Source organism: Pholcus phalangioides, unplaced genomic scaffold, assembly GCF_987345545.1.
Source record: "Pholcus phalangioides strain wild (caught in Gottingen) unplaced genomic scaffold, Ppha-v1.0 ptg000018l_1, whole genome shotgun sequence".
NCBI lineage: Eukaryota > Metazoa > Arthropoda > Arachnida > Araneae > Pholcidae > Pholcus > Pholcus phalangioides.
In genome coordinates, this window is record NW_028301611.1 from 3,931,171 (window position 1) to 3,955,986 (window position 24,816).

Sequence of the window (24,816 nt, forward strand, 5' to 3'; positions counted from 1 at the left end):
ACCTCAGGCGATGAAAAACACAAATCCAGATAGGATTGCGTGGTAGCACCATAATAGGTAGGGCAAGTAGGAGGAGTAAGGCAAACATTATTGGATAAATACCAGTTATAAAGAGCTCGGCCAGCAGTTGAATCAAAATGCGAATTCCACGCAGAGAAATGGGCATTAAAATCACCAAGAAGAACAAAGTCCCCGGAAATAAAATTGAAAATTTCATTAATAGCTGTGAAAGAGAAAGGAGATGAGGGCCGGTAAGCATTGATGAGGTATAACGGACGATCTGTAAAAAATATTTTGACAATAAGGAGTTCAAACGATGAATCCACTCTTTTCCAAATAAATTGGGAGGGGTAGATTGAACGAACCGCAAGTACAAGACCACCCCCGAAATCGTCAGGTCTATCAGCACGATAGATATGATAACCCGGAAGGAAGAAATTTTTTGATGGCTTCAAAAAAGATTCCTGAAAGCATAAAGCATCATAATCTAACATATAATTATGTATCGCTAAATATTTAGATGAAATACCCCTAACATTCCATGAGATAATCTTGATATTACTGTCAACATTATTCATTATATAGCAAATAGTAAAAAAAAAAAGGTAAGGAAAAAACAAAAATAACCGACTTTAGGGGAGGGGAAAAAAAACAACAAAACAAGTTTGAGCACAATAACAATGAAATCTTTTCACTGAATGCAGAAAGAAAAACAAGGGGGGAAAGAAAACTACGCACATAACAAAGGCAAAAAAGACAAAAAACATCGCTATCTACTTGATAACGATCGGGTGCGGGGGCACTCAAGTTCAGGATTGGGGCTCAGACCCCTTTTTTTGTCTTTTAATTGTTCGGCGTTGCTTCGCTCTTTCCGCGGGCGAAATGGAGAAATCATTACACTCGAATTCACTAGAAACATCGGAGATTAGACCTTTCTCAGATGATAGTGTGTCATTAACGTTTATACCAGAAGGACCGGAGGCCTCCATGTCCACAAGTGCACCGTCTGAAGCTGGCATGCACGTATTTCGGAGTGATGACTGAATTGAGCTCACGATCACCGGTATCAAGGATTTAATTGAGTTGTGGAGAGATTCTTGGAGACTGGCATTTAGCTCCTTGAGAACGATTTCTCTAAGAGCGTTTACCTCTGCATGAACAAGGGATCTGATCTCTTGTTTCAAAGAGTTAATGTCCGACGAAGTTGAAATATTGGCTCGACCAGCATACGACGTATCATTGGATTTGCACCTGGCTCGCGCAATGTTTATGGGGACATAATTTTCAGCTTTGTATTTGAGGACTTTTGCTTCAAAAACAAATGTCGGGCAATTACGGTCAGTGGCAAAGTGAGAAGCTTTGCAGTTTATACAAGAAACAGAGTTTTGACATTGGTCATAGTCATGGTTATCGCCACCACACTTTTTGCAAATTTGATTAGTAGCTCTGCAAAACTTTTTTCTGTGCGAATAGTTAAAACACTTTTGGCATTGTTTTGGTTGATCTATGAAACGGCGTGGATGGAAAATTAGGAACCACAATTTAACCTCACTTGGTATATTTTTACCAAGAATCGTGACTAATACCGTCTGCAAGGGATTATTGTCTTTGATGAAACGACGGACACTGATAACCTGGAGGTTTTCACTTTGGAGCTCATCTGCGATTTCGCAAACCGGAATATCAGTAGGGACATTATTGAGAACAAATTTAGATGAGATGGATTCTGTAAGAAGGAAAGGTTTGACAGGAATATCAAATATATTGACTATCTTCAAAATCTCCTTAGCTATTTGTGGATCACCTGTGGTAATCAGAAGCTCACCGGCACGGGTGAAGCGAATTTCATGAATATTTTTGGGGTTTGAAATTTGGCCACAAATGTATTTCTTCAAATCAATAGGTCTTGTTTTCGGAATAGCTTGCGGACCGGAAAGTTTGAGAGTAAAAAGACACGCTAGTTCGGAATGATCGATGATATCCATGTCGCAAATCGAGGACGACCAAACATTAAAAGGGTTAGGCACCTTACCTGTGCTAGACGAAGCGAAGGTCTCTGACTTGGCAGAATTCATGGTTGTTTGGAACACTTTAATACTATTATCCAGAAAATCTATGAAATTATCCTTGTTCTTGCGAAGGGCATTGTAACCACGTGGGGGAACAGAGCCCTTACCTTGAGTCCGAACTTTATAAGATTTCACTTTAAATCGAAAAAATAATTTACGAAATATCAAAATAAATAATCACCGAACCACTAGAAAAGTATAGAATAATTCAAACACGTTGAAAGGAAAAAACGAGAAAAAAACAAATTTTTTTTTCCGAAAAACGCGAATTAACACTAAGGAACTACCACACGTGCCTTCTCGGCACCAGCAGAAAAAAAAAAAAAAAAAAAAAAAAAAAAAACAACAACAACAACAACAACCAAATTCTACGAAGCTCTTAATTAGGACGGCCATAACCATCGTCGAAAACTATAAATATACGGTGCCATCTATTAAGCCGGGTTTTCCTAGGAGCAGGTTTCCTGTGCCGCGCGCAACGTGATTCGCCCAGCGCGACACGCCGTCCGACAAGCCGGCTTAAGCCGGGTTTTCCTACTAGGAATAGGTTTGTTGCGCAGCGTGAACCGAATTAGACTATTTCGCGCCGACAGAAACGTGTTACATAATCACGCTACGCGTTTGTGTTTTCCTAGCGAGGCGCATCAGATCAGGAAAACCCGGCTTTAGCTAAATTTTGAAATGTAAAGACTAATAAGAAGTCACAAAGCCAGCAATATTAATGTATTAATCGTAATTAAAAAAAAAAAAACCGCTATAATCAAAAAAATCTATCCCCTTCTGACCTGTTTTTAATCCCACAATCGGCCCTCTGGGCTGGGCATGGGGGAAAAAGTCTGATGCTGGTCTAGTCGGACCACTCAGATTTACACTGAGCAGCAGAAGAGGCGCCGACATGAGGTGTGGGGGGGGGGGAGAGGCTGAAAGTTGCTGGTCGTCCCGTATTTATGGGACTCAAGAGCGTATGCAAGAGGGGGGGGGAAGTGCATTGCATTTTTTCAGAAATTATGGGTGTGGGGGGGAGGAGCTTAGCCCCCTTACAAAATTTATTGGAGGGGTTCAAATTGCTTCAGCTCCGTGGGTTCTGGCACCTATGCCGAGCAGGGCCTTCTCGATCTATGCATAAGCTTGTTGACCAGGTATGGTCAGCAGGACCTGTTTCTCGTATGGGCAAACGGAGCACGTGCTTAGGGTCCACAAATTTTCAGGGCCAAGAAATTGGCTGCCTTCTGTGTTATTAGCACGAGACCATGATGAGACATAGACACCTGCATATGCTACTATTCCACTCCCCATACCGCAGCAGGGCCTCTTCTATGGTGAATTTATGGTGTGGGAAAAAATTGTAAGAGTCGTTCCGGGCCGCCGGGCTGGAGTCCTTCTCCCCTTGTGGAAGTCATGACATATGCCTCTGCCTAGGAGAACAATTTATATGGATGGGGGGAAGCCGAAAATTCACACTTGCCAAGGGCCTGAGCTTATGAGCAACAGGCCCCGACGGAGCCATACGCAGGAAGGCGTAGGGGACTCGCGTCATCCCTCCCCTCTAGACGACAAAAAGTATTTTAAAAATATTACGAAAATTTTAATATTTAAAATTTTTATATTTCTGAGAAAGAATTAAAATATGTAATTTAAATGCTTCCTGTAGGGTGGCAATTCCAAATTTCTTGGTAAGAAAATTTTTGTGCCCCCCCTCTCTTTTGTACGCCCCTGGACCCTGATGGTTGGGTGAATGGACCCTCTTGGTGAATGAGGCGGGGGGGGGGGACTTTGATGACTTTGTTTCGCAATTAACATCAGTTGCATCAGGGTTGTGGAGGAAGTTAGTGCATTGCTCTGCCCGGGGGGGGGGGTTGTCACATAATTCTGTTGAGTTGACCCTAATACCAGGTAGGTATACCTTTTGTGTAAACCACGGAGGATTATACTTTGAATACAAAATTGAATTTCTTAAATGCGGATAATAGTGCCATTATCGCTGCTTGTTTTTTTTTTTACCCATTGGAAAGGGGTCCCATTTCCACACGGTCGCGTAGGGAAAATGTCCGAGATCCGATGGTTTTAGGGTCCCAAGATTTAAATAACATACGTTCAGTGACTAGCCAAACACGTTTGATCCTATAGTCGTCTCTCTCTTTCTTTCTCTCTCAAGATCCTTTAATTCCTACTTTGACCAGGCCATGAGACCCACATCCTGGATCAGGGCTCTTTGGCTGGGGTTTTTGGCGTTCACCCAAGCTAGACTTTTCACTGGCCCTTCTAGAGTGAATTTATAACATGAAAGAACAAAGAAATTATGGCAATTGTCCCGGGCCCCCCAGTGCTGGAGCCCGGTCAGTTTCACCTTGTGGGAGAGGATAGATAACCCCAGGGCTCTCTCATGTCTAAGTCGGGCCCCTGGAGTTTGGAATGGGATGGAACTGGTTCTTTCATCAAATTTTTCCGATGAAATTTTAATACCGTATCTGTGTTTCAAACTGTCACTTAGCTGAATCCGATAGTTCTCCGTTCAGGCAGAATAATTTCGCCAGCAATCATGTACCAAACTTAACTTATAAGAATTTCTTAGGGATCCACGAACGGAAACTAAACTAAAACAAAATTGATGAAGTTTTTTGTGGATGGAAAGTTGCTTTTAAAGATAACTGCATTTGCATGCTTAACATATGCTTAAGCAAAAACGTCCCTGTAGACAAAATTTCGAACTTACTTTTTATGGGAAAAACAATCCTTATTGATGACGAATTTTTGTTCCAAACAGCATATTCGAGCTACAATTTGTTCAATATTTATGAATTTTTATTTAAAAAGTTTTGTTGTTTGTGATTTATATCCTATATGAATTTGATATATTCTTACCGTTGATCCACTCAGTGGGATCAGCTGGTTGTCCAACGGCATGACCCGAAATCTTACTGAAATTAAAGAAGCAAAACCAAGTTACAAAGCTTTATATATCTGAATGTATTTTAAATGAATATTCTATCTATGTATATAAAATTGATTTTCTATCTATGTGTCTATGTGTGCATGCATGTATGTTCTCTGTACAAATCTGCAATTTTGGACCGATCGTCGCAAAGTTTTTCATATGTACGAAACAGGACCTGACTTGAGAACGGTAGACCACTTTTAAAAGTTCGTCAGAACTGAGCAAATTCCCGAAATGGACAAAAAACTGTCGGATAATAATGGTTTCTGGGCCTCAATAATGACTTTTGGAATGTGTTACCGTGGTTCCCAAACAATGCGTTTCAGACATGTAGGCCTACAGTTTTTTGCTTTACAATAGTTTGTTACTTCTTCAATGTTGCCAGTATATGTATAATAATTTATTCTTTTATAATGTTTTGTCACGTTTTCTATCCTCCCAACAATTGAAGAAAACCTGGGCAGCCCCGGGTATTATAGCTAGTATTGGCTTTCACAATGTTTACTTTGGTTACTCTGTGGTTTCCAAACGATGCGTTTCAGACATATTTACTCCTTTACAATGGTTTGTTGGTTTCTTACGTTATTATTGCAACCAGTTTATACCTTCACGACGATTGGTTTGTTATGCGGTCACAGATCACACAGTACATGCGAAACAATACAGTTTTTGTATTGCTTTACCTGTCTGTCCTGGTTTGTAAATTGGTTTGTCCGTCTGAATGAACGTCATAACCGACGAGCGTCTGAGACGAACTTCTTTCTTCTGGTCGATCTGGTATCCTCCAGGTACGTTGAATGTTCCAGAGACGTGTATCTGAGCCTTAGTGTACGGAACATCTGGTATAATCATCCTTACCCATTTGTTGTGTCCTTCAACGATCAAAAAGAATTAATTGAGAGTAAACAAGAACGAAAAACAATTCCAAGGAAAGGGTACGCAATAAGCACAAAGAAATGGATGCAACAAAGGCTAGCAAATCAAAGGGTGTTTTAATTTTTAGGTGAAGTAGGATCCCAATTATCCAAACCTCGATTAACCGAGTTGCTGGTTTTGAGAGATACTTTTCATAAATTCATTTTGAAATTAGCTGCAGTAAAATGAAGTGCTAAATGCCTAAAGTCGTGCAGGGCCGCAACTGAAAGAAGGGCAAGAAGATTGGAAGGGTACGGGAGGTCTGGTGCTCCAGGCACTAGAACAACAAGGGCACAGAGTTTCCTCTTTTCCCGTTAAAAATTGTGGATAGTGGGGCGTCAAGATGGATATAGTCACGGGCGACAAAAAGTTTTCGTTTCTAGGCGCGGTCCTGAAGTCGCGACGAACTCATTCACAGAATGACACGGCGAGTCAAAGAGCTTCACGGGTTGTGAAGGTTTCACTCTTAGAAGGGGCGATATCGCTCTTTAGGAAAGGCGGTGGAACGATCAGAAGGGGGACGGTAGAAGCTATATATGGATGATAATATATTTTGGGTTGGTTTTACATCAAAGGTACCGATAGCAATTTAATTTTTCCGAGGAGGTCGATTTGAAAATAAGTTTGGAACACTCACTTGACTAGAAAAATATCTTAAGCCGGGTTTTCCTAGGAGCAGGTTATTTGCGCCACGTGCAGAGTAAAAACGCTGATTGGTTAGAAAAACCTGAATTTCAGGTTTTTAACCAATCCCTCCTTCACGCTGCATACGGCGCAGAAATTCTACTCCTAGGAAAACCCGGATTAAGTCTGCTGCTCGCGAGTACCGTAACTCTCCCTGAAGACTTTAAAAGTGCTCGATGACAGAAGACGTTGAAAGACTAATTTTTAAAGCACCGTGTGTAATCCTTGAAATGTGATAAATTATAAATACGTTGCAGTGCATTTCATGTAACTTTACCATATTCATTTGATCATTGAACTTATTACATTACACTCCCCCCCCCCCCGAAATTTTAAGACCCGATCATTCATTTTTTTTCATTAAAGATGATGCAGGGTATATTCATCTTCACGTACAATTTTTTCCAGAATTTTATTGCTAAATTTCATGCAATAAATGTCACTTTACCCGGAGGAACTTTCTCCTGGAAGCCATCTTAAAAAATTAAAAACCCTGAAGGTTCGACTTCAGGGCTGCTCTCTGATGAAAGCTCCCCTAAAGTTCATATCACCACATTTCTAACTCAAAGGATTGTGTAAGTTTTAAGTCAGGGCTTAACTCCCTGAAGTCAATAGAAAAAATTCTACAGTGAGAAAAATTAACCCAAACATTTGTGGTACCCAGGGTTAAGGGACACTCCGAATAAGGGATACCTCTATTTAAGGTACGGATGTCCTGATCCGTTTCTTTTTGAATAAGAACTAATTTGCCTCTTAATAGCGGACTCCTCTAATTTAAGGGACTAATTGTTTGATCCCATGGTTGTCATTTAGAGGTTTCACTGTATGCGTATTGACATTATCATATCATCGGGCTCCCTTTCCCCTCAGACCAAAGCTGAGTTAAAGCATAGCCCACTAAACAATTAAGGCCCTCCAACTCAGAGCGTCACGTGACCTGACCCAGTGTCATTTTACCCGTCCCAGTGTCCGGTAGCTGCTTGTGGGAAGGAAGAAGACATTCGCCATGTATAGTAGTACTAAATAGATAGCTTCAGCGTGATTTTTTCCTTCGTTTTTTGTCTAGTCGGCCGTGGTTAAAGCCTCTTAAATCACTTTGTCTCAAACCTTCAACCATGGGGGCATAAGAAAAAATGTGGAACTTATTTTTGGTGAACCCGATTACGTTTTTTTTGGTCGGCGAAGTTTTTTTTTTTGCCTTTTCAACTCGGATTCAGCCCAAGAGCCACCCGTGTCTTCAAGTCTATATCCGCTTATGCTGCTGAAATTTAACTATAAAATGATCATTATCGATACACAATTATTGCATCTTTCAAAAACTACTTATTCATGTTCATTGAATTATCATCTAGGGGCAGCCAAGTTAGGCCGAACACATAGGCACGCGACCACGAGGTACGGGAGTGCATAATAGAGACGAGTGACGAAGACAATTGTACTGTTTTGCTCTACACCTCACATACTCATGGAGGAAAGAATACAGTTATTCTTTCCTCCATGTCACATACTCGAGCAGCGAGACAAAGAAGAAAAAGAGGCCACTCAACGAGGTGCGCAACTTGAACAATCCGGTTTGTTTTTACCACGAGCCCTGAGGATTTTCGACATCTGCTGAGAAAGAGAGAGATTGGTTCGTTTCTCTTACCTTTTTTTTCTCTCCCCCTGTCTTCTGCGGAGGCATCATCATCATCATCACACCCTTACATTTCATAACCCATACAGTCATTTTTGCTCTCCTACGCCTCGTTTACTATGTGGTGAAATCTTTTCCTCCATCCCTATGTATTTTCTCCTTCCTAGTCGCAATTCTTTTTTAAGTCGTATCTCTTCGCTATGGGGCCGTTCAAGTATTACGTCATCATCGATGGAGTAGGGGGGGGGGGTTTCCGATTTGCTGATTTTGATAACAAGGAGGGAGGGGGGGTTTGGATAATGCTTACGTCATCAACCACCCTTTATGAAAATATGAGTTAGGATTCAGAGGGGCAGAGCTGATGACGAAATTTTTCTGACAAGGAGGGGGAAGGGGAAGGGGGTAAGCGTTTTGCTGACTTTTGCTGACAGGGGGGGGGAAGGGGGTCAAAAATGGCTAAAAATTTGCTTACGTAATACTTGAACGGCCCCTATACTAAAATCGCAACCTTAGTTCACGCTTTAAAAAGGGAGTGATAAACATCTAGGATTTCAGTCGAAGAAGCAAAAATAAATAAACAAATTTTGCTCCTGAAATCTCAAGGCTGTAAAATCGAGGGTTTGCTGCACGAGTATTATACTTGTTTACAAGTCCGTAGCTCACTCTCCAGAGAAAGGGAGAGAGAAAGAAAGACTCCAATTATCCGCGAGCTAATGCAGACCAGACGTAACTTGGATAAGGGGCCGTTCAAGTATTACCTCAGCAGATTTTTAGCCATTTTTGACCCCTTCCCGTCAGCAAAATTTTTTAAGATCTCCGTGCCTGCTCACAACCTCCTAACGCATACGTGGATTAGAGACGTACGCGGGGGGGGGGGGTGTTCATGTTCTGCCCCGCCCAGACAAGCAAAGATTTATTTTTTTGGTAAAAAATATATTTTTTAAATTAAAATTTCGGAAGAAAATACCTTTGCATGTTATATAGTGATAGTAACTGAGAGACACCCAGGCTCTGTCACACTCGGTAATATAAGCACATTGTCCCTGGGGACTCGGTGCCTCCGGGGAACCTAACCATTCATTGAGCTTGAGAGAAAGATATGTTACATACATGGGCAGGCGCCATGAAATCGCCAGTAAATAAGTATAAAATTTATGATCGAAAAATGGTGATCCATGTAAATAAATCGCAATTATAAATTACGAAATCGTCATAATAAATGTAATCGTCATAATCGAGAATGGTTCTTGATAAAATTTGACCTGCTTTCTCTTCAGGGATTTTCATTGAATCAGTTACTATCACATCAATGAAAACTGTCAATCTGCTGCTGGGTTGTTCTAATCGCTGCACCATGAGGTTTGATTTGGTCCAAAGACATTCGTCAGCAGTTGCTGCCTGTATCCATCTTTTCGATAAGCCCGCGTGGACCATACTATTCTTCCCCCAAGACTCTACTCCCACTCTTCTTCCTTTTCTCTAAACAGATATATGAGTTCGCGGTCTGGGTGTAGTTGACGTCTTATTCTAGTAGATCTTCTAACAGGCATAGATGGTTCTCTATCTGGTTCTGGTTCCGAGGCTATGGCTCTGATATCCTCAGGGTGCTGCTCCAGAAAGCGGACCAGTCTACGTATTTTACTTTTCGAATCTTCCCGCTTCAGGATGCACTCAAGCCAAGGTATTCGCAGATGTTCAGCTGGCTCTCTGAAGTGGAAGGCCGTTGTCTTGGGGCATAGAGTTTCGTAGCGAAGAGGCGTGCCTATGGCCTAACATGCACATTTATCACTGGGGGATTGATTTGAACCTATGCAGGTTAACCAGAAACGGACCATGGCCCGTCACGAACATTATCATCTCACGTGACCATTTATGATTCCGAGGCATTACATGTCGCAGGATGCTATAGGTTGATCGACCGGGCTCTGTGTTGTCATCCCACCTCTGTTGCCATTAATTCATTAGCTCCTTCCATAGGATTGTTTTGGCGTGTGATGCGGGAAGTAGCAGATCACCTCTAATGATTATACCTTCCGTGGCTTCCTTCGCCGTGGTAAATTCATTGGCATCATTTAAATGCGTGGCTAATTCATTGCCCATTGGTTTATATGTGCTTTTACCCAGGAGGGCTTATTCTGGTATGATTGCAGAGCAGCGCCGTCTTAACGCATGGGCCCACCCGGGCACGGCCCAGGGGCCTCAAGAGAAGAGGGCCTCACAAAAATGAAACCCGGTTGAAATTTTTTGGAATTTACAAGGTAGGGCCTCAGAAAAACCACTTGGCCCGGGGGCCCATGATGCTCTTAAGACAGTCCTGTTGCAGAGAAGCTTGCTTATTGTCCTAGCCATTTCATGACTTGACTGAGAATTAGAGACCGCCTGTGTGCGGGAGCGACCGTCAGATCTAATTAGGGCAGCTTCTTGATGTAAAGAAAAGCTTAGCCTGAAACACTGAGTTATCGTCCTTTAGCTTGACCGGCCATCGGGATTTATTCTTAACATCTGCTGCTCCAGTCCCTTTCTCCGACTTTGATCCATCCGTGAAGTATAAAAGTGTGGATGACTCAAGCAGCCAGGGCCGCAACTAGATGCTTGGTCACCCGGGGCAAGCGTGCATTTTGACGTAATGTTGAAGGAGAGGTTTGAGAATATAATTTGTGCCCCCCCCCCCTCTGGTCCAGCGCCCGGGACACGAGATCCGCCTGTTCCCCCTAGTTGCGGCCCTGAACGTTCCTGACACCTTCCTTCTTTTAAATTTGGCTATATCGGACAATAACTTCATCCGTATTAGTATTACGCCATTAAATCGAGGATCTACTGCTGTGGTTCTCAAACTTTTGTCAACCACAGCTTCCCACAAAACTCTAACGAAGAATCACTTCAAAGCACCGAACTGGCGCATATCAATATCGACAGCTCACCGCGGCGAACCTAGGAACTACGACGCACATTTTTAGATCCCTTGTAATATTGAAGAAGAGGTTTGAAAATGAAATTTGCGCCCCATCGGGTATAGCGCCCGGGGCACGAGATCCGCCTGCTGCCCCCCCCCTCCCCTAGTTGCGGCCCTACAAGCAGCTCACCTTCGTTTTCTGGTACGTCGAAACGTATTTAGCTATTCCGCAGCCCGACTGACTGGTTGGATGACAAGCCCTTTATTTTGCGTTCATATGCCTGAGGATCCAATGTATTTTCCGTCGTTGAGACTGTCTTGTGGAGCTGGAGTAGACAAGCCGACATCGCTAGGAACTCCATTTCAGGCTCAAGGGGGGGGGGCGGCACGATTGTCTTTAGAGCATTTATCGAAGTTGTGCTATAAGTCCCCGAGGTGTACAGCAGGTATCCTCTCTGAATTGAGTTCAATCTATTTGAAAACTGTACCCGAGGTGATGCACATAAAATTGACGCTCCCTAAGCCATAGTTCGCTCTGCCACCGGGAGGATTTCTTGATTAATGCTCACCTTTGGATGTTAATATAATTAATTTCTGTTAATTTTAATGCTATCTGAAGGCTAAGAACTCAAATTTTCTTTTTTAAGAAAGTCATTGCGACCCACCCTCTAAGCCATATATGTTAGACCCATGGCACGTGGGCCAAATGTAGCCCTTGGCGTTATCTGATGTGGCCCGCCACCTCAAACTTAATTTTGTACAAATGAATTAAGAGGCATATTTACAGATCACTTAAGTGGTCCTTGGCACATTTAGTGACCCCCTTGAGTGACATGTGGCACAGTTTTAGAGAACACATAAGTGGTTCTTACTTAACCCAGTGCAGTTCTGCACCATTCAGGTTACCCGCGGCACATTCCCAGACTACTTAAGTGATTAGTTACGGATCACTTGACTGATGCGCGGCACAGTTCTAGAGCACTTAAGCGGCCGGTGACACATTTCCAGATCACTTGTAGGATCCGCGGAATAATTAGAGATCAATAAAGTGGCTTTGTAGAGCATTTATCAATAGAGATAATGTTAGTTATAGTCAGGTGCCCACAAAAACTAGAGACGGTTTTTCTTGTTTTTGGCACACCCCGAGTAAGATGCCATTAAGAATATTTCATATGTTTATAAAAGGTGGTTGATGACGTAAGCATCATTCAACTCCCCCCCCCCCCTCCCCTATCATCAAAAGAGTCAGCAAACCCGAAAAACTTCCCCACGATTGATGCTGACGAAATACTTGAATGACCCTTAATCGAAAGTTAGTGTAAAATCCGTACCTTAAAGAATTTTAGCATTAAATGAAATGGATAAAGCAATAAAAATGTTGAAAATTGCGTTTACGCAAAATTCATTGGTAATTACTGTATCCCCTTTCAGACCCTGGTGCCACAAATGTGTGTGTTGCTTGTTTTTCTCACTGTAAAAATTTTTCTTTTGATTTCAGGGCAGGGGGTTAAGCCCTGACTTAGAGGATTTTATGTTTTGAGTTTGAAATGTGGTGGAATTTCGGAAGCTTTTCATCAGAGGGCAGCACTTAAAATTGAACTTTCAGGGTTTTTTTAAGATGGCTTCCCGGAAAAGTGTGATTTATTACATAAAATTTAGCAATAAAATTTTGAAAAAACTATATGTGAAGATGGATATACTCTGCATCATCTTGGATGAAATAAATTGAACTAAATGACATTTTTTCACAAAAAAAAGGAAAAAAATATGTAAAGATTTGCCGATATTTATGTTTTTAATGCATTTTTGAGTTAAAAATGCAAAAATATTTTGAAAATTCCGTAAAACGAATACTTGGGTCTGAAAGGGTTAAATGTAGATTTGACACAAAAGATATACACAAAAGTCACTTGTATCGCTCACACGATGTTCGGGGGGGGGGGGGATAGGAGAATACGAGGTGGCGATAACTACAGCATAACGTTCCTGACATCTTCCTTTTTTAAATTTGGCAAACTCCATTGAATCAAGGATCTACTGCAGTGGTTCTCAAACTTTTGTTAGTCACAGCTCCCTTGCCCTAGTCAACGCCTTGCAACGTCTCCCCACATAACTCTAAGGAAGAATCGCTTCAAAGCACCGAACTGGCGCATATCAATATCGACAGCTCACAGCGGCGACCCGAGGAGGTACGACGGACATTTTTAGATCCACTGATCTACTGTATTATAATATATCAGAAGTTGGAGATAATCTTTCAAAACGAATGTGCTCATCTATAATGAAAACATGCATAAACTACTGCTGTACATGCTAAAATGCTGCTGTAAATTAGTACGTACCACTTCTTGTAAGGACAGTAGTTTCTGAAATCACTTCATCATCGTTTCTCATAAGCCTGATACTTACAGGCGATTGATTTGGCACGTCGAACACGGTCAGCGTCAAATACTCGATGGTGCCTACATCGAGAACTTTAGGAGCAGTCAATATGAACCCCCTAACGAAAGAATAAATGTAAAAACTAAATAAAATACACAATATATATGATCAATAACTATGAATTTTGTACTTATTAAAAATCTAATGAATGACATTGGGTACATATTGTATGACAATGTACTATATAAAGTCGGCGCCGTTTATTAAAATCACGGATAGTGTTATAATTTGGATATTGTTATCACTTTTCTAAAGAACGAGACGGTCCAATGTCATAACGTGGGAAGAATTTCGTTTTTAGTTACCGGGACTTCGGATGAAATTATCAGTTTTTTCCCCTCGAATTTTTTTTTGCTCATTCCGAAGATTATGAAGTGCAACGAAACGTATTTTCTTCCCTGTAAGTTATCGTTATCAAGACTATGTAGGAGGCTAGAAGGTGTTCTCACCTCCCTCCCTTGTTGACAAATATTGTAAAGAAGAAGTCCCGTTTTAGAATTTAAAAAAAAAAACGGAACGATTGAACATGGTTGACAAATTTATGGCAAAGAAAAACAGAGTGGTCACGTTCTACCAAGACCCGTTCGCCATACGTCCTATCTGACCAAACGGGATGTCATTTGATCATTTTGGTCGCACCACGGTCATTTTTTTGTACGCAAGGGCCAATTGGACCGGGACCTGCAATTTATTGCCGATTCCTAAAGGCAGCTGTTTTTATACTCACCGAGAGGTTGGTGCGCCAACCCCCCTCGGTACGGAACTCCCTGCGGTAGCAATCAAACGAGAGATGAATGTTCACTGTACTTGTAAACGGGATTTTTTTTTTAGTTATAGTTATCATTCAATTATTGTTATCAGAGACCATCGTGTCCCGATGTGTTCACATTAAGCGGCGTGGACTGAAACATTTTTTTAGAGCATATAAACTTGAAAAAATATGACATGTTTTGCTGTGTATTTCTGTATTGACGACAATGCTTTTAACAAAAGAAAGAGGATGCGAAAAAGACGTCCTAAAATTGTAAAACACATCAATCGTGATGTGAGAATTTCGAACATTTAGGTCTACTTGTCTTTTCGTGGGAAACATACAAAAGAAATTCATCTAAATATTTTCAAGTGCCATTTTTCTTGAAGCTCAGGCTGGACACGGGCACCGCCGCATTTGAAGGAAAATCATCCACAAAGAATGCTCATTCATCGCAAAAGTTTTTTTGACAAGGAAAAACCATTCAATGGGACGGGGCCGCTGAACCCCCCCCCCCCAATAATGATATCTGGTACAGCACTGTGATTTTTTTAGTGCAGGGCCGAGCTAGGGGAATGCCTATTGCAACTGGCGCAGGATCAAAAGGGGGGGGGGGAGCGAGCTTACTGTTTTTCATTCAAACTTACGGGGAGGGACGAGCGCCAAAGTGTACAAAGGGCCCCGTGCGACAGAATGAATTTTCGTTAGACGTAAGTATCTAATTTCATTGGCTGATACTTCAAGCCATCTACGAGAGCCCTAGAACATCACTTTGCCCGAGAATGGGGGGGGGGGCAGCTATGATATTATTGAGACGACACTTCCGACAACCTCCTTTCCTTCAGGTTTTATATAATTCGAAAATACGTATTATCATTCATTTCCCGACAGGGCCGCAACTAGGGGGGAGCAGGTGGGTCTCGTGCCCCGGGCGCTGGACCAGAGGGGGGGGGGGTGTAAATTTAATTTTCAAACCTTACCTTCAACGTTACAAGGGGGCGCTAAAATGCGCACTTGCCTCGGGTGACCACGCATCTAGTTGCGGCCTTGTTTCCCGATACAGCGGGGTTTCTTTCATTTCATGTTTACGCTTCAACGACATTTGCTGTCTTCTTTTAGAGAAATTATTGCTAATGTCAGTGGTTCTGGGGTGTGCGCGGCTCCTAAGGGAGTCGTGAATATTTCTTATAGGGGCGTCTAGAGAAGTTGTTGCACTGGTGTGTGTGTGTCCATTCAGTGCTTTGAGAATGGATTTTTTTCTGTACTATTCTGAGGAACCGCGGATAGACGATCACAAGGCCAAGGTAGCCTTGAGTGAAAAAAGTTCCAGAATCACGCGTACTAAGTTATATTAGTTCAATGACTTTGACTATCCAAGAGATAATTACTCTGCTATCACTAAAATTTCAAAACACCGAAGATTTTCAGTGGAATTGGAATTCCACTGTTGCTGGAGAATATTCGTTTCAGTGGAGCTTCATTTTTTTGATATGTGGACCCTTAGAGAGAGTATACGCATTCGTTTACATTTTGTTTCGAGAAGCCCCACGAGCGAGAATCAGAATCAATGGAGGACCACTGTTGCTAAATATTATTTTGATACCCGTTTTGTTTTTTTGAAACTAAGAAAAAAATTGCAAATGAATATCTTTAGAAGATATGAAAAAAATGATTGGATTTTTTGTCTCTGCAATGTTATACTTCCACAAGTGACAACATTTTTTATAAAATATTGCACAACTATGCCAGTATCAAGAGTAGTTGTGCAACCTATGCGGCCGCAAAGGTTGCCACTATAGGAGCGGTGCAAAATCAGAGGTAAAGGAACAAAATGATTGTGGAAAAAATTAGAAAAATTGTTTTTTATCTGTAATCATGGCTGAACTTGAGCAGGTGTGGAGGGTGCAACCGCACCGGGCCGCTAAATTTTCGGGTCGCAAAACGGATTAAAAATACTTTGTTTACATCGAGTTATATTTTTATTTCTTAACAAATCAATAGCTTAAAATTCTGTTCAAGACAGGAGACCCTCGAAGTCTAGGATTTTGATAAATCCCTCCCAAACCCAGGGCCTGTACCTCATAAATTCGGGTCCTGAGCAAATATTATATATTTGGGGCCCCTTATACGTAGTGTTCTTTGAGGCAGAGGCGTAGGGAGGGGATGGGTGCCGTTATACCCGTGCCTGTAATGCAAAAAGCATTTAATTTCGACACCCTGAAAATTTGTGGGCAGGGAGCCCTATTTGTCCATGCGAGAGCCAGGCCATGCCTAAGCCAAGAGTGCACGCAGTTTTGCTGCTCCGGATGCTGGGCAAGAACGAGCCCTGACTTCTCACTCTAACGACGTACTGTACCAGGAGTGGCAAAATGCACGATTGCCACAGCTGAAAGAGTATTTATATACAGTATACAGACTATATCTGTAGCACCACAATGAAAGGGCTGTCAGGGCTAGACAACGAATTATCTGTCCAGAGTTTCAACTAAATACTCTTTCAGCTGTGGCAAGCATGCATTGCGCCTGTACCCACATTTTGCAGCAGGGTTCCTAGCACAGGCACCGGAACCTGGGAGCTGAGGCTATTTCAGCCCCCTCAAAGAATAGGAAAAATAATTTAGGAGGGCCGCCAAATACTTAAGCCCGTTCCTGTCTGTAATATTCAGAGAATCAATGCATTAGGTGAAATGATTCGCAGAGAAAACTATTTTTTTCAATGCATTTTTTCATTTAGCTCGGTACGCAGCTAAGAATTTTCGAGGCAATTTTACAGATTAAGAAAATACATCTCTCGGAAGGGGTGCCAAAATGATGTCTCGCACGGGTTAAAATTTCGTTTCGAGCCTCCCCTGTTGTAGGTCTCTGGTCACCGGAAGGTTAGCGCACCAACGCCAAATTCCAGCTATGTAGTTCTGGGTTAAAATCCCAGCTTAGAGATGATTGTACAGACAGTTCCAATGTCTCAACACATAGGCTCATCCAGGCACGGCCCGGAAGTAGGGGGGGGGGTGCCTCATGAAATTTAGATCTGGTTAAAATTTTCGAGTAGAAGCATGCAAATCGGTAGGCAAGAATTTCTAACCAGGTAGGGGGGGGGGGGTCTCAGAAAAAATCATTTTGCCCAGGGCCTCATGATTCTCTCAATTAATACGGCCGTGAGTACAGGTTTGTGCGCGAAAAACCAGTTCACCTCCCATGACATGGAAAATATTTGTCTCTAAGGATCGGTTGTTATCGAACTAGCTTCGCATTACACCGTTTGCAAGCCGCGTGTTACAGCAAGTTAATAATATTTTGATTTCGATTTTTCGTTAGCAGGATCCATTTATAGGGAAAAGAATAAAATGAATTTAATCCCGGCAAAAATTAAATTTTTAGCATCGTAAGCGCTTCAGCAGATATTCCAAGAAATACGGCAAATATATTAAAGTTCTCAAGATTTAATTCAAGAGCAATTATTTTCATCAATGTTCTCATACATTGAAAAGATGGTTACTTACCTCTTGGCATTAGAAAATGGTATGAAGCAGAAGATGAGAGCAAATAACATCAACGTGGATATAATTTCCAGCCCCTTTTTTGCGTTCATCATGCAATTATTCAATAAATTCCAGTTTCTTGGGAGAGAATGGAGAATTAATATAGAAATATAACCACACTAATTATTTCCTTCACGAAAACCCGAAGAGTAATCACAATATAACAATGGTGAATCGATTTTCTTTCAAGCAGAATCAGTGGGAATCACTATGAAGTTCATGGAGTACATGCAAAACACTTTTTTTTTTAAAACACATACATTAATATTTTTTTTGACATTGATCTGGTTTTGTGAAAGCTTTTGAAACAGATCATGAGATGTAGGCTATCTCTCTATATTTTTCTCTCTTTTCTTTCTTTCTTTCTTCTATTTTTTTTTCAAACTGGGCATTCCCAAAGAGATGTTGCCGTCCAAAGGTCAGGAGTTCGCACTGATAACAATATGAGTATTCTCGGGTCAGCGATGGAGATGATTAGCTCACGCTCTCAATGACACCAATGGTGAAAAGTTAATACAATAATAAGTCGAAACTAAGCGGGATTAGGGGAATATTCAGACCTTCATCCGTATCTATAGATCGAGATGGCATTGAAGCTGCCCATGGAGATTTCTAGTTTCTGTACAGAAGAGAAGATCAATTTTAAAGTTTTTTTAGTTTCATAGTTGACTTCTCTGCAAACAGAGCTAAACGTTAATTTCAAGTACAGAATGAACCCCGATGTAACGTCAAAATTGGTCTCGCAGATTTCAGGAGCTGTAACGAATTTGGCGTTATATCGAATCACAAATTGACGTGTGTCATCCGTATATATGGAAGATTTGCTTACTGAAAAATTTTGGCGATAAATCGGGAGGCGATACAACGGGGTTTGACTGCATTAGGGCCAACAAAGAATTATACTTTAGACTTTCCCTAGAGAATGAAAGTTGATTAGTATACTTGGGAAAAATTCAATTTACATTGGAACATCATGTATGTTTATCTTTTATACATACAAAATTGATTTTCTGTCTGCCTGTTTGTGTGTGTGTGTATGTTCTCTATACAAATCTGCAATTTTAGATCAATCGTCGCCAAATTTTGCATATATACCAAACAGGACCCGGATTGAACAATAGGCTACTTTAAAAGTTTGTCAGAGTTGGGTAAAATGCCCGAAATGGGCAAAAACTGTAGAGCAACAATGGTTCCTGGGCCTCAACAATCACTTTCGGAATGTTTATTTTAGTTACCGTGGTTCCCTAGCATTGCGTTTCAGACGTGCATATGCCTTTATAATGGTTTGCCATTTCTTTAATGCTGCCAGTATTATGCATGATAGTTCATGCCTTTGTAATGGTTTTTGTAATTTTTTCAATCCCCTCAGTAATGGAAGAAAACCCGGGCAGGTATATAGCTAGTATTTCATATTCTTTTATACCTTTTTGTAAATATCATTACCTCAATTGAGAGGGGTTCCAAACTTTCATGGTATGAGAGGCTACCCGGGGTTTGCAAACTCTGCACGCGCTCCTCTCATGTCGTACACAGGTACGTTCACGGGACCGCAACTAGAAATAAAAATGTACGCTCTCGTACGGGCGAATATCAGTTTTTACGCCCCCCCTCCTCTTCGTGCTTTCGAACGAGCAAAGAGTAAAAACTTGGCGCTCTTCGTAGTCTAGCACTCGGGGCACCAGAACCCCTTGTCGTCGTCCCCATAATTGGGACCCAGCTGAATCTTCAACCCGCAGCTTCCAAGCATCGCGTTGCTCACTGAAGCACCTCCGAGTGTCCGATTTTTATGTCTTATTTCGTTAGTGAATCGGAGAAAGGAAGGACACTGAAATCTACTCCCCAAAGAAAAAGTTTGAGTAACTAACCACTTCAAAAGGTAACATTTTAATTGAGCTGGAAAATCGATTGAAATTTTTAACTGAAAAATCAAAAAAAATTTTAATCGATTTATCGAATTTTAATCGAATATTTCCAGATGATAATCATTCATAGCAAAATTAGTATTGGTAACTGTATGATATTAATTGATGCTGTAAAAATATATTCAATTCATTTGACGCACCTGTCACTAAATGAATATAGAAAAGTATAGAAATAGACTAAGAGAAATGAAGCCCGATCGCTTGAAGCTATTTAATATGCTGAACATTACTTGCCAAAAATCCTGAAGTTTATTAATTGAAGATTTTTTTTAAAAAAAATCAGTTATTTTAGGTTAGTCACTGAATTCGAAACTGATTTTGATTTTCATATTGTTATTTTTCCCTCCTTGATACTGCTCTCAAATGATATTGAGGAAAGGTGGTGGTGGAAGGGGGCGGGGGGGGGGTGCCGCTAATGTTTACCGAATTAGACAACTTACTCACACAGTGGAGACAATAAATTTTGATCTTATAAAACTCTCACCGAACTGATTTTGACATTGAAACCTGAATCGACTTTTATTTCCCCATACTGAAAAAAATTGATCAAAATATTCATTTTAAAATATTTTCAAATATGGTCATTTATCCAAAATGCTGTGTATAGGAGCATAATATTTTAAGGCATCTGATCGGTTTTGTCGAACAAATCAAGTTAATTTACTAACTTTTAATAAAAAATTTTAATAGAATTGATCGAATCGGTTAACTCGACTAAAATATTTAACTGCGATCAATAATTGATCGATTGGTTGGCCCAATCAGTCGATAAATCGGACAAGCCCTATAATCACAAGGCATTCCCCTAAAAAACTTTCTACGAATACAAATTCAAGGGCCACACTACGAGGTAACTGAGTTTTGCTGAGGGGTAGTAAAAATTTCGTGTTCTCATAATTTACTGAAAACCTCAGTGGTTTCTCAAACTTAGCGTAACATAACTTAAAATCTAAATCTTAAAAATTATTGAATTTTTTAAATCAAAATTCCAGCAGTGGAGTTAGTTTTGTTTTCGGATAGAATACACCACCACCTCCACTAACGAAGATAATTCATTCAGGAATTAGCCGAAACGAGATTTTCCTTATATTTCTATGGAAAAATCGTTTAATTCGTTCCAGGTACGGCCCAAAATTTAAAGATGAGTTTCTTAAAACACTAAAGAAGCAATGTAAAAAAGACAAAAACTGTCCGAAGGCCAAAATGAACAGCTTCTAAACTGAATAAATAAGAATTTACAGGAAGATGTGATACTGAAGATCTATTTAGTTTACACTAAGTACACAATCAACATCGGCTTTAGTAGATAGACTAAAGCTGGTGTAGACAAAACCATTGAGTAATAATACTTATGTCTTTATAATAATATCTTTAGTCTACGGACAAAACCCAGTTGAGTTCGTAGATGTCTCCATTCATTTATGACTCAGTCAGCTCATTTCTGTGTCTCATATTTATGTAGATGGAGAAGATGAGCAAGAATGTCCAGACTGCACAGATTGATGCTAGAGTTTTGCACTGAAAGAATCTCGTTCTGAAAACAAAGGCTCTTTTTTTTTCAATGCATATTGTATTTTAGCTGAATCTTTCATTTTAGATGAAACGATTCAAAAACTCTCTGAAAGAGGAGTATAGGTAGTACATCTGGGAAAAGATTCCAATGTGGGCATGAATTAATTGGGCTCGAATGAAGATGATTCTGGTGTGATATGATTGGCGCGAAAATTCAGTTCACAACGTGGCTGTGTTAGGTTAGCATGTGAGTGCCAACGAAAATGTTCATTAGCCGAATCCGTATGCGTTAACCGAGGCTGAAAAATCACGAAAAAAACCTTTGTTAGCCGAAAATTTCGTAAGCCTAGGTATCACTGTATTTTATTCTAGGGCATTTTCTATTAAGTTTTTGGAAAGAGAGAATATATATAATTATGTATATAACAAAATTGATTTTCTGTGTGTGTGTGTGTGTGTTATCTATACAAATCTACAATTTTATATCGATCGTCGTAAAATTTTGCATTATGTATACCAAACAAGGCCCGGATTGAATGGTAGGCTACTTTAAAAGTTCGTCCGAGCTTTGCGACTGCTCGAAATGGACAACAACGGTTTCTGGGACTCAACAATGGCTTTCAGGAATGTTTACTTTGGTTACCGTGGTGCCCTAAAAAATGCGTTTCAGATATGCATATGCCTTTACAATGGTTTGCCACTTCTTTAAGGCTGCCAGTATTATGGTTCATTCCTTTTTATAATGGTTTGTCACTCTTTCAATACTCCCAGTAATTGAAGAAAACCCGGGCAGCGCCAGGTATTACAGCTAGTTAAGAATAAAATTTAAGAAAGGAAATTTAGATAAAATTTTTCCGGGGCCATTCTAAATAAAATAAACAAATTCACAAGATCTAAATCAAGATTAATTTTTTACCTAGGAAACACTTGTCCAAAATGTCCGGTAAATTTCGATTGAATCGATTCCAACGAATTGCTTACCAGCAAAAATTATCGCTTATTTTCCACTCTGCAATCAAGGATCCGTTTGTAGAGCGATTCACAGCGGATGCGATTCTTCCTGAACCGAATGATGCCTGCCAGCCTCTTGCGATCTTTTCAATTCCGGTGTATCAATATATAGAAATCTCGAATGAAAGCACACAAGAAAGGAAGTGTTTCTTCCTTAAATCTCGAAACACTAGATGAGCGCACTCGAAATATGCATCAAACACAAACACACAAGCAGCTGCATATGCGAGCGAAAGGAGTGCGTTTGGGATCCACAATACGATATCATATGCGTGTATATATATATATACACGCATGTGTGTGTGTGTGTGTTTGAGTTAAGGAAGGGTTGAACTCTTAATGGGGTTATTACGTCAGTGTCGAGCATTTTTCGTTGAACATGGCGTTGGACGAGACAAAGGATCAGCAAAAGAAGCGCTACATGGATGCGCATATCCGGCTTCCACCTTATTTCAAGAAGAAAAAAAAAAATTATTAGTGGTCACGATTTGTTTTGTGCCGAAAAAAAGTACATGTAATCCGGTTCTCCTGATCTTTCAAACATATTTGATTTGATCATATGACATTTGGTCGCGTGCAAAGAACCTAAACCATATGTATTTTCTTTTTCTTCTACACGATGACAGGAAGATGATATAATAACAACCACAATTTATGATACGTAATTTTACATGAAATTTATTGCGTAATTTTTTTTTTTGATTTCTTACCTTTGGGCCCGTTATTTCGAAATCGCGTGGGAAACAAAAAAAAAGGATTTCATCCACCGCAATTTTTCACGTCAATCAATGACGGAAACTGAATAAAACTGATGAAATTTTTCTTAGAAAATAAAATAACACCCATAAAATGTATACAAGAGTAAACATTTTGCGGAAATGTCAACGTCTTAACTATAATTTCACACACTGATTACATAATAGGAAATAAGAAGGAAAACTTTCTTTCTTCATCCTCTTTATCGCTATTTCGGCCGTGAATAGAGATAATAATGGGATTTACGTAATCGAAGGTGAACGCTCCTTCCACATCCGAAATCATAGTTACATAGTAAAAATACGCAGGGCAATACTAATTTGGGGGATGGGAATGAAAAATTTTTAAGCAATACCGAAAATATAATTCAATAACAATGAGTAAAAGTGAACCATATCAAAAATTCACAGCACCATCGTAGTTGGATATGCAGGGTTCGCAAACCCTATTGAGAAGGTGAAAATCGCGAAAAATGCATGCAGGTTTCGACGTGAGCTGCAACCGCTCGTGTACTTGTCGACGGGGAATCGGTTAACCGTTGCAGCACAGTTTCTTCCATTTGAGGCATGCGTACATTGCGCGGTCTCCCTGCATCACGCCATGCTGGGTGGAAGGTTCCCCCCATCTCCCGTAATAGTCGATCGATCGTGGAAAAGGTAGTATGGTGTGCGGACAACGCCTCATCGGATATTGCTGTTGGTACATCCGCTGTGCTAAGCTCCCATTGCTATCTGCTCGACCGTAAATCAGATGCATGCCAGCGTATTCCTCGTTCGTGTAGTCAACCATCATGATACTCATTGAAACAGATAACTAACTGCTACACATGCTTACCACCGCAATAGCTCTAATTTACGTCATTCCCAGCGCGTGATCCTACCCCAGCGCATGCGTTTCGCGACGTTGCTTACGTCAGATATGGTGAGCGAACCCGCGAACGCATTCAGCGATCAACTGACGTCCACCTTTCGTCTCTGGATTGCATGCATTTTCCGCGATTTTCCCCCTCTCAACGTGGTTTGCGACACCATGTTCCATTGCAATTTTGTTCCTCTTGATGCCTACTAACAACCCTCTGAGTTTGTCGGTCCGTTAACAGAACACCCTGCATAGAATGTTTTTCAGAATTAGATGAATCACCGTGTAAGTCATAGAGTAATAATAATACTCTATATCTTTTGTCTCTGGTATAAGTACTGTATCACATTCTCCCGAACCGCAGTATATTTTTTTGCGGACGTGGTATGAAACTTATGCAAGGTGCATAGGAAAGTCACGTTATCTTGGAAAACCCCGCGAACCGTTGATCCTAGAGGCATACGCCCAATTATAAAAAGTATCCAAATAACGTGTAGACCTTCAGATTCACACCCTCTTGGCGTTCACATTACAAGGGGCTATAGTTTATTAAAATAAAAAAAGATGACTTTTTATTTGGTCACCCCTGTCCCAAAAAAAAGAAAAAACACAATTAGAGAAAGTTGTTGCCCTGTCTCTCCCGAGACAAAAAAAATCTATGTTCTTAAGTGCAATATTCCGCTTAAAATGAGGGGAAGAAAACCATATGAAGCGTAGAGAATGAGCTTGTCTGTTAATTAAATCGGTTCTTTCCTTCATTTTCAGCGATTTTCGAATGGCAAGAGGTATAGACGCTGTAGCAAAGCTTTGCGCTGTAGTGTTCGGTATGCGCGTCTCTCAGTTAAAACCTTGACGTAACAATATGGTATAAGGCTTCAGAGCACAAGAAGAAGAAG

General features: G+C 40.6%; 1 protein-coding gene across 2 annotated transcripts in view; it reads right to left on the reverse strand.

Moving 5' to 3' along the window:
* LOC149071592 (pregnancy zone protein-like) overlaps nt 1-22,549 on the reverse strand; it is a 106,229-nt gene extending 83,680 nt beyond the window's left edge. The window contains exons 1-5 of one of the 2 annotated variants that reach the window (XM_089247941.1): nt 22,277-22,549; nt 17,823-17,939; nt 13,472-13,629; nt 5,688-5,876; nt 4,932-4,987 (exon numbers count right to left, since the gene is read on the reverse strand). In XM_089247941.1, the coding sequence (XP_089104067.1) occupies nt 4,932-4,987; nt 5,688-5,876; nt 13,472-13,629; nt 17,823-17,914 (495 nt within the window). In that variant the 5' untranslated portion in view covers nt 17,915-17,939; nt 22,277-22,549. Of the gene's footprint in view, nt 1-4,931; nt 4,988-5,687; nt 5,877-13,471; nt 13,630-17,822; nt 17,940-22,211 lie in introns of both variants that reach the window. The other variant, XM_089247940.1, reaches the window with a different exon arrangement.
* Between the last annotated feature and the right edge of the window lie 2,267 nt (nt 22,550-24,816).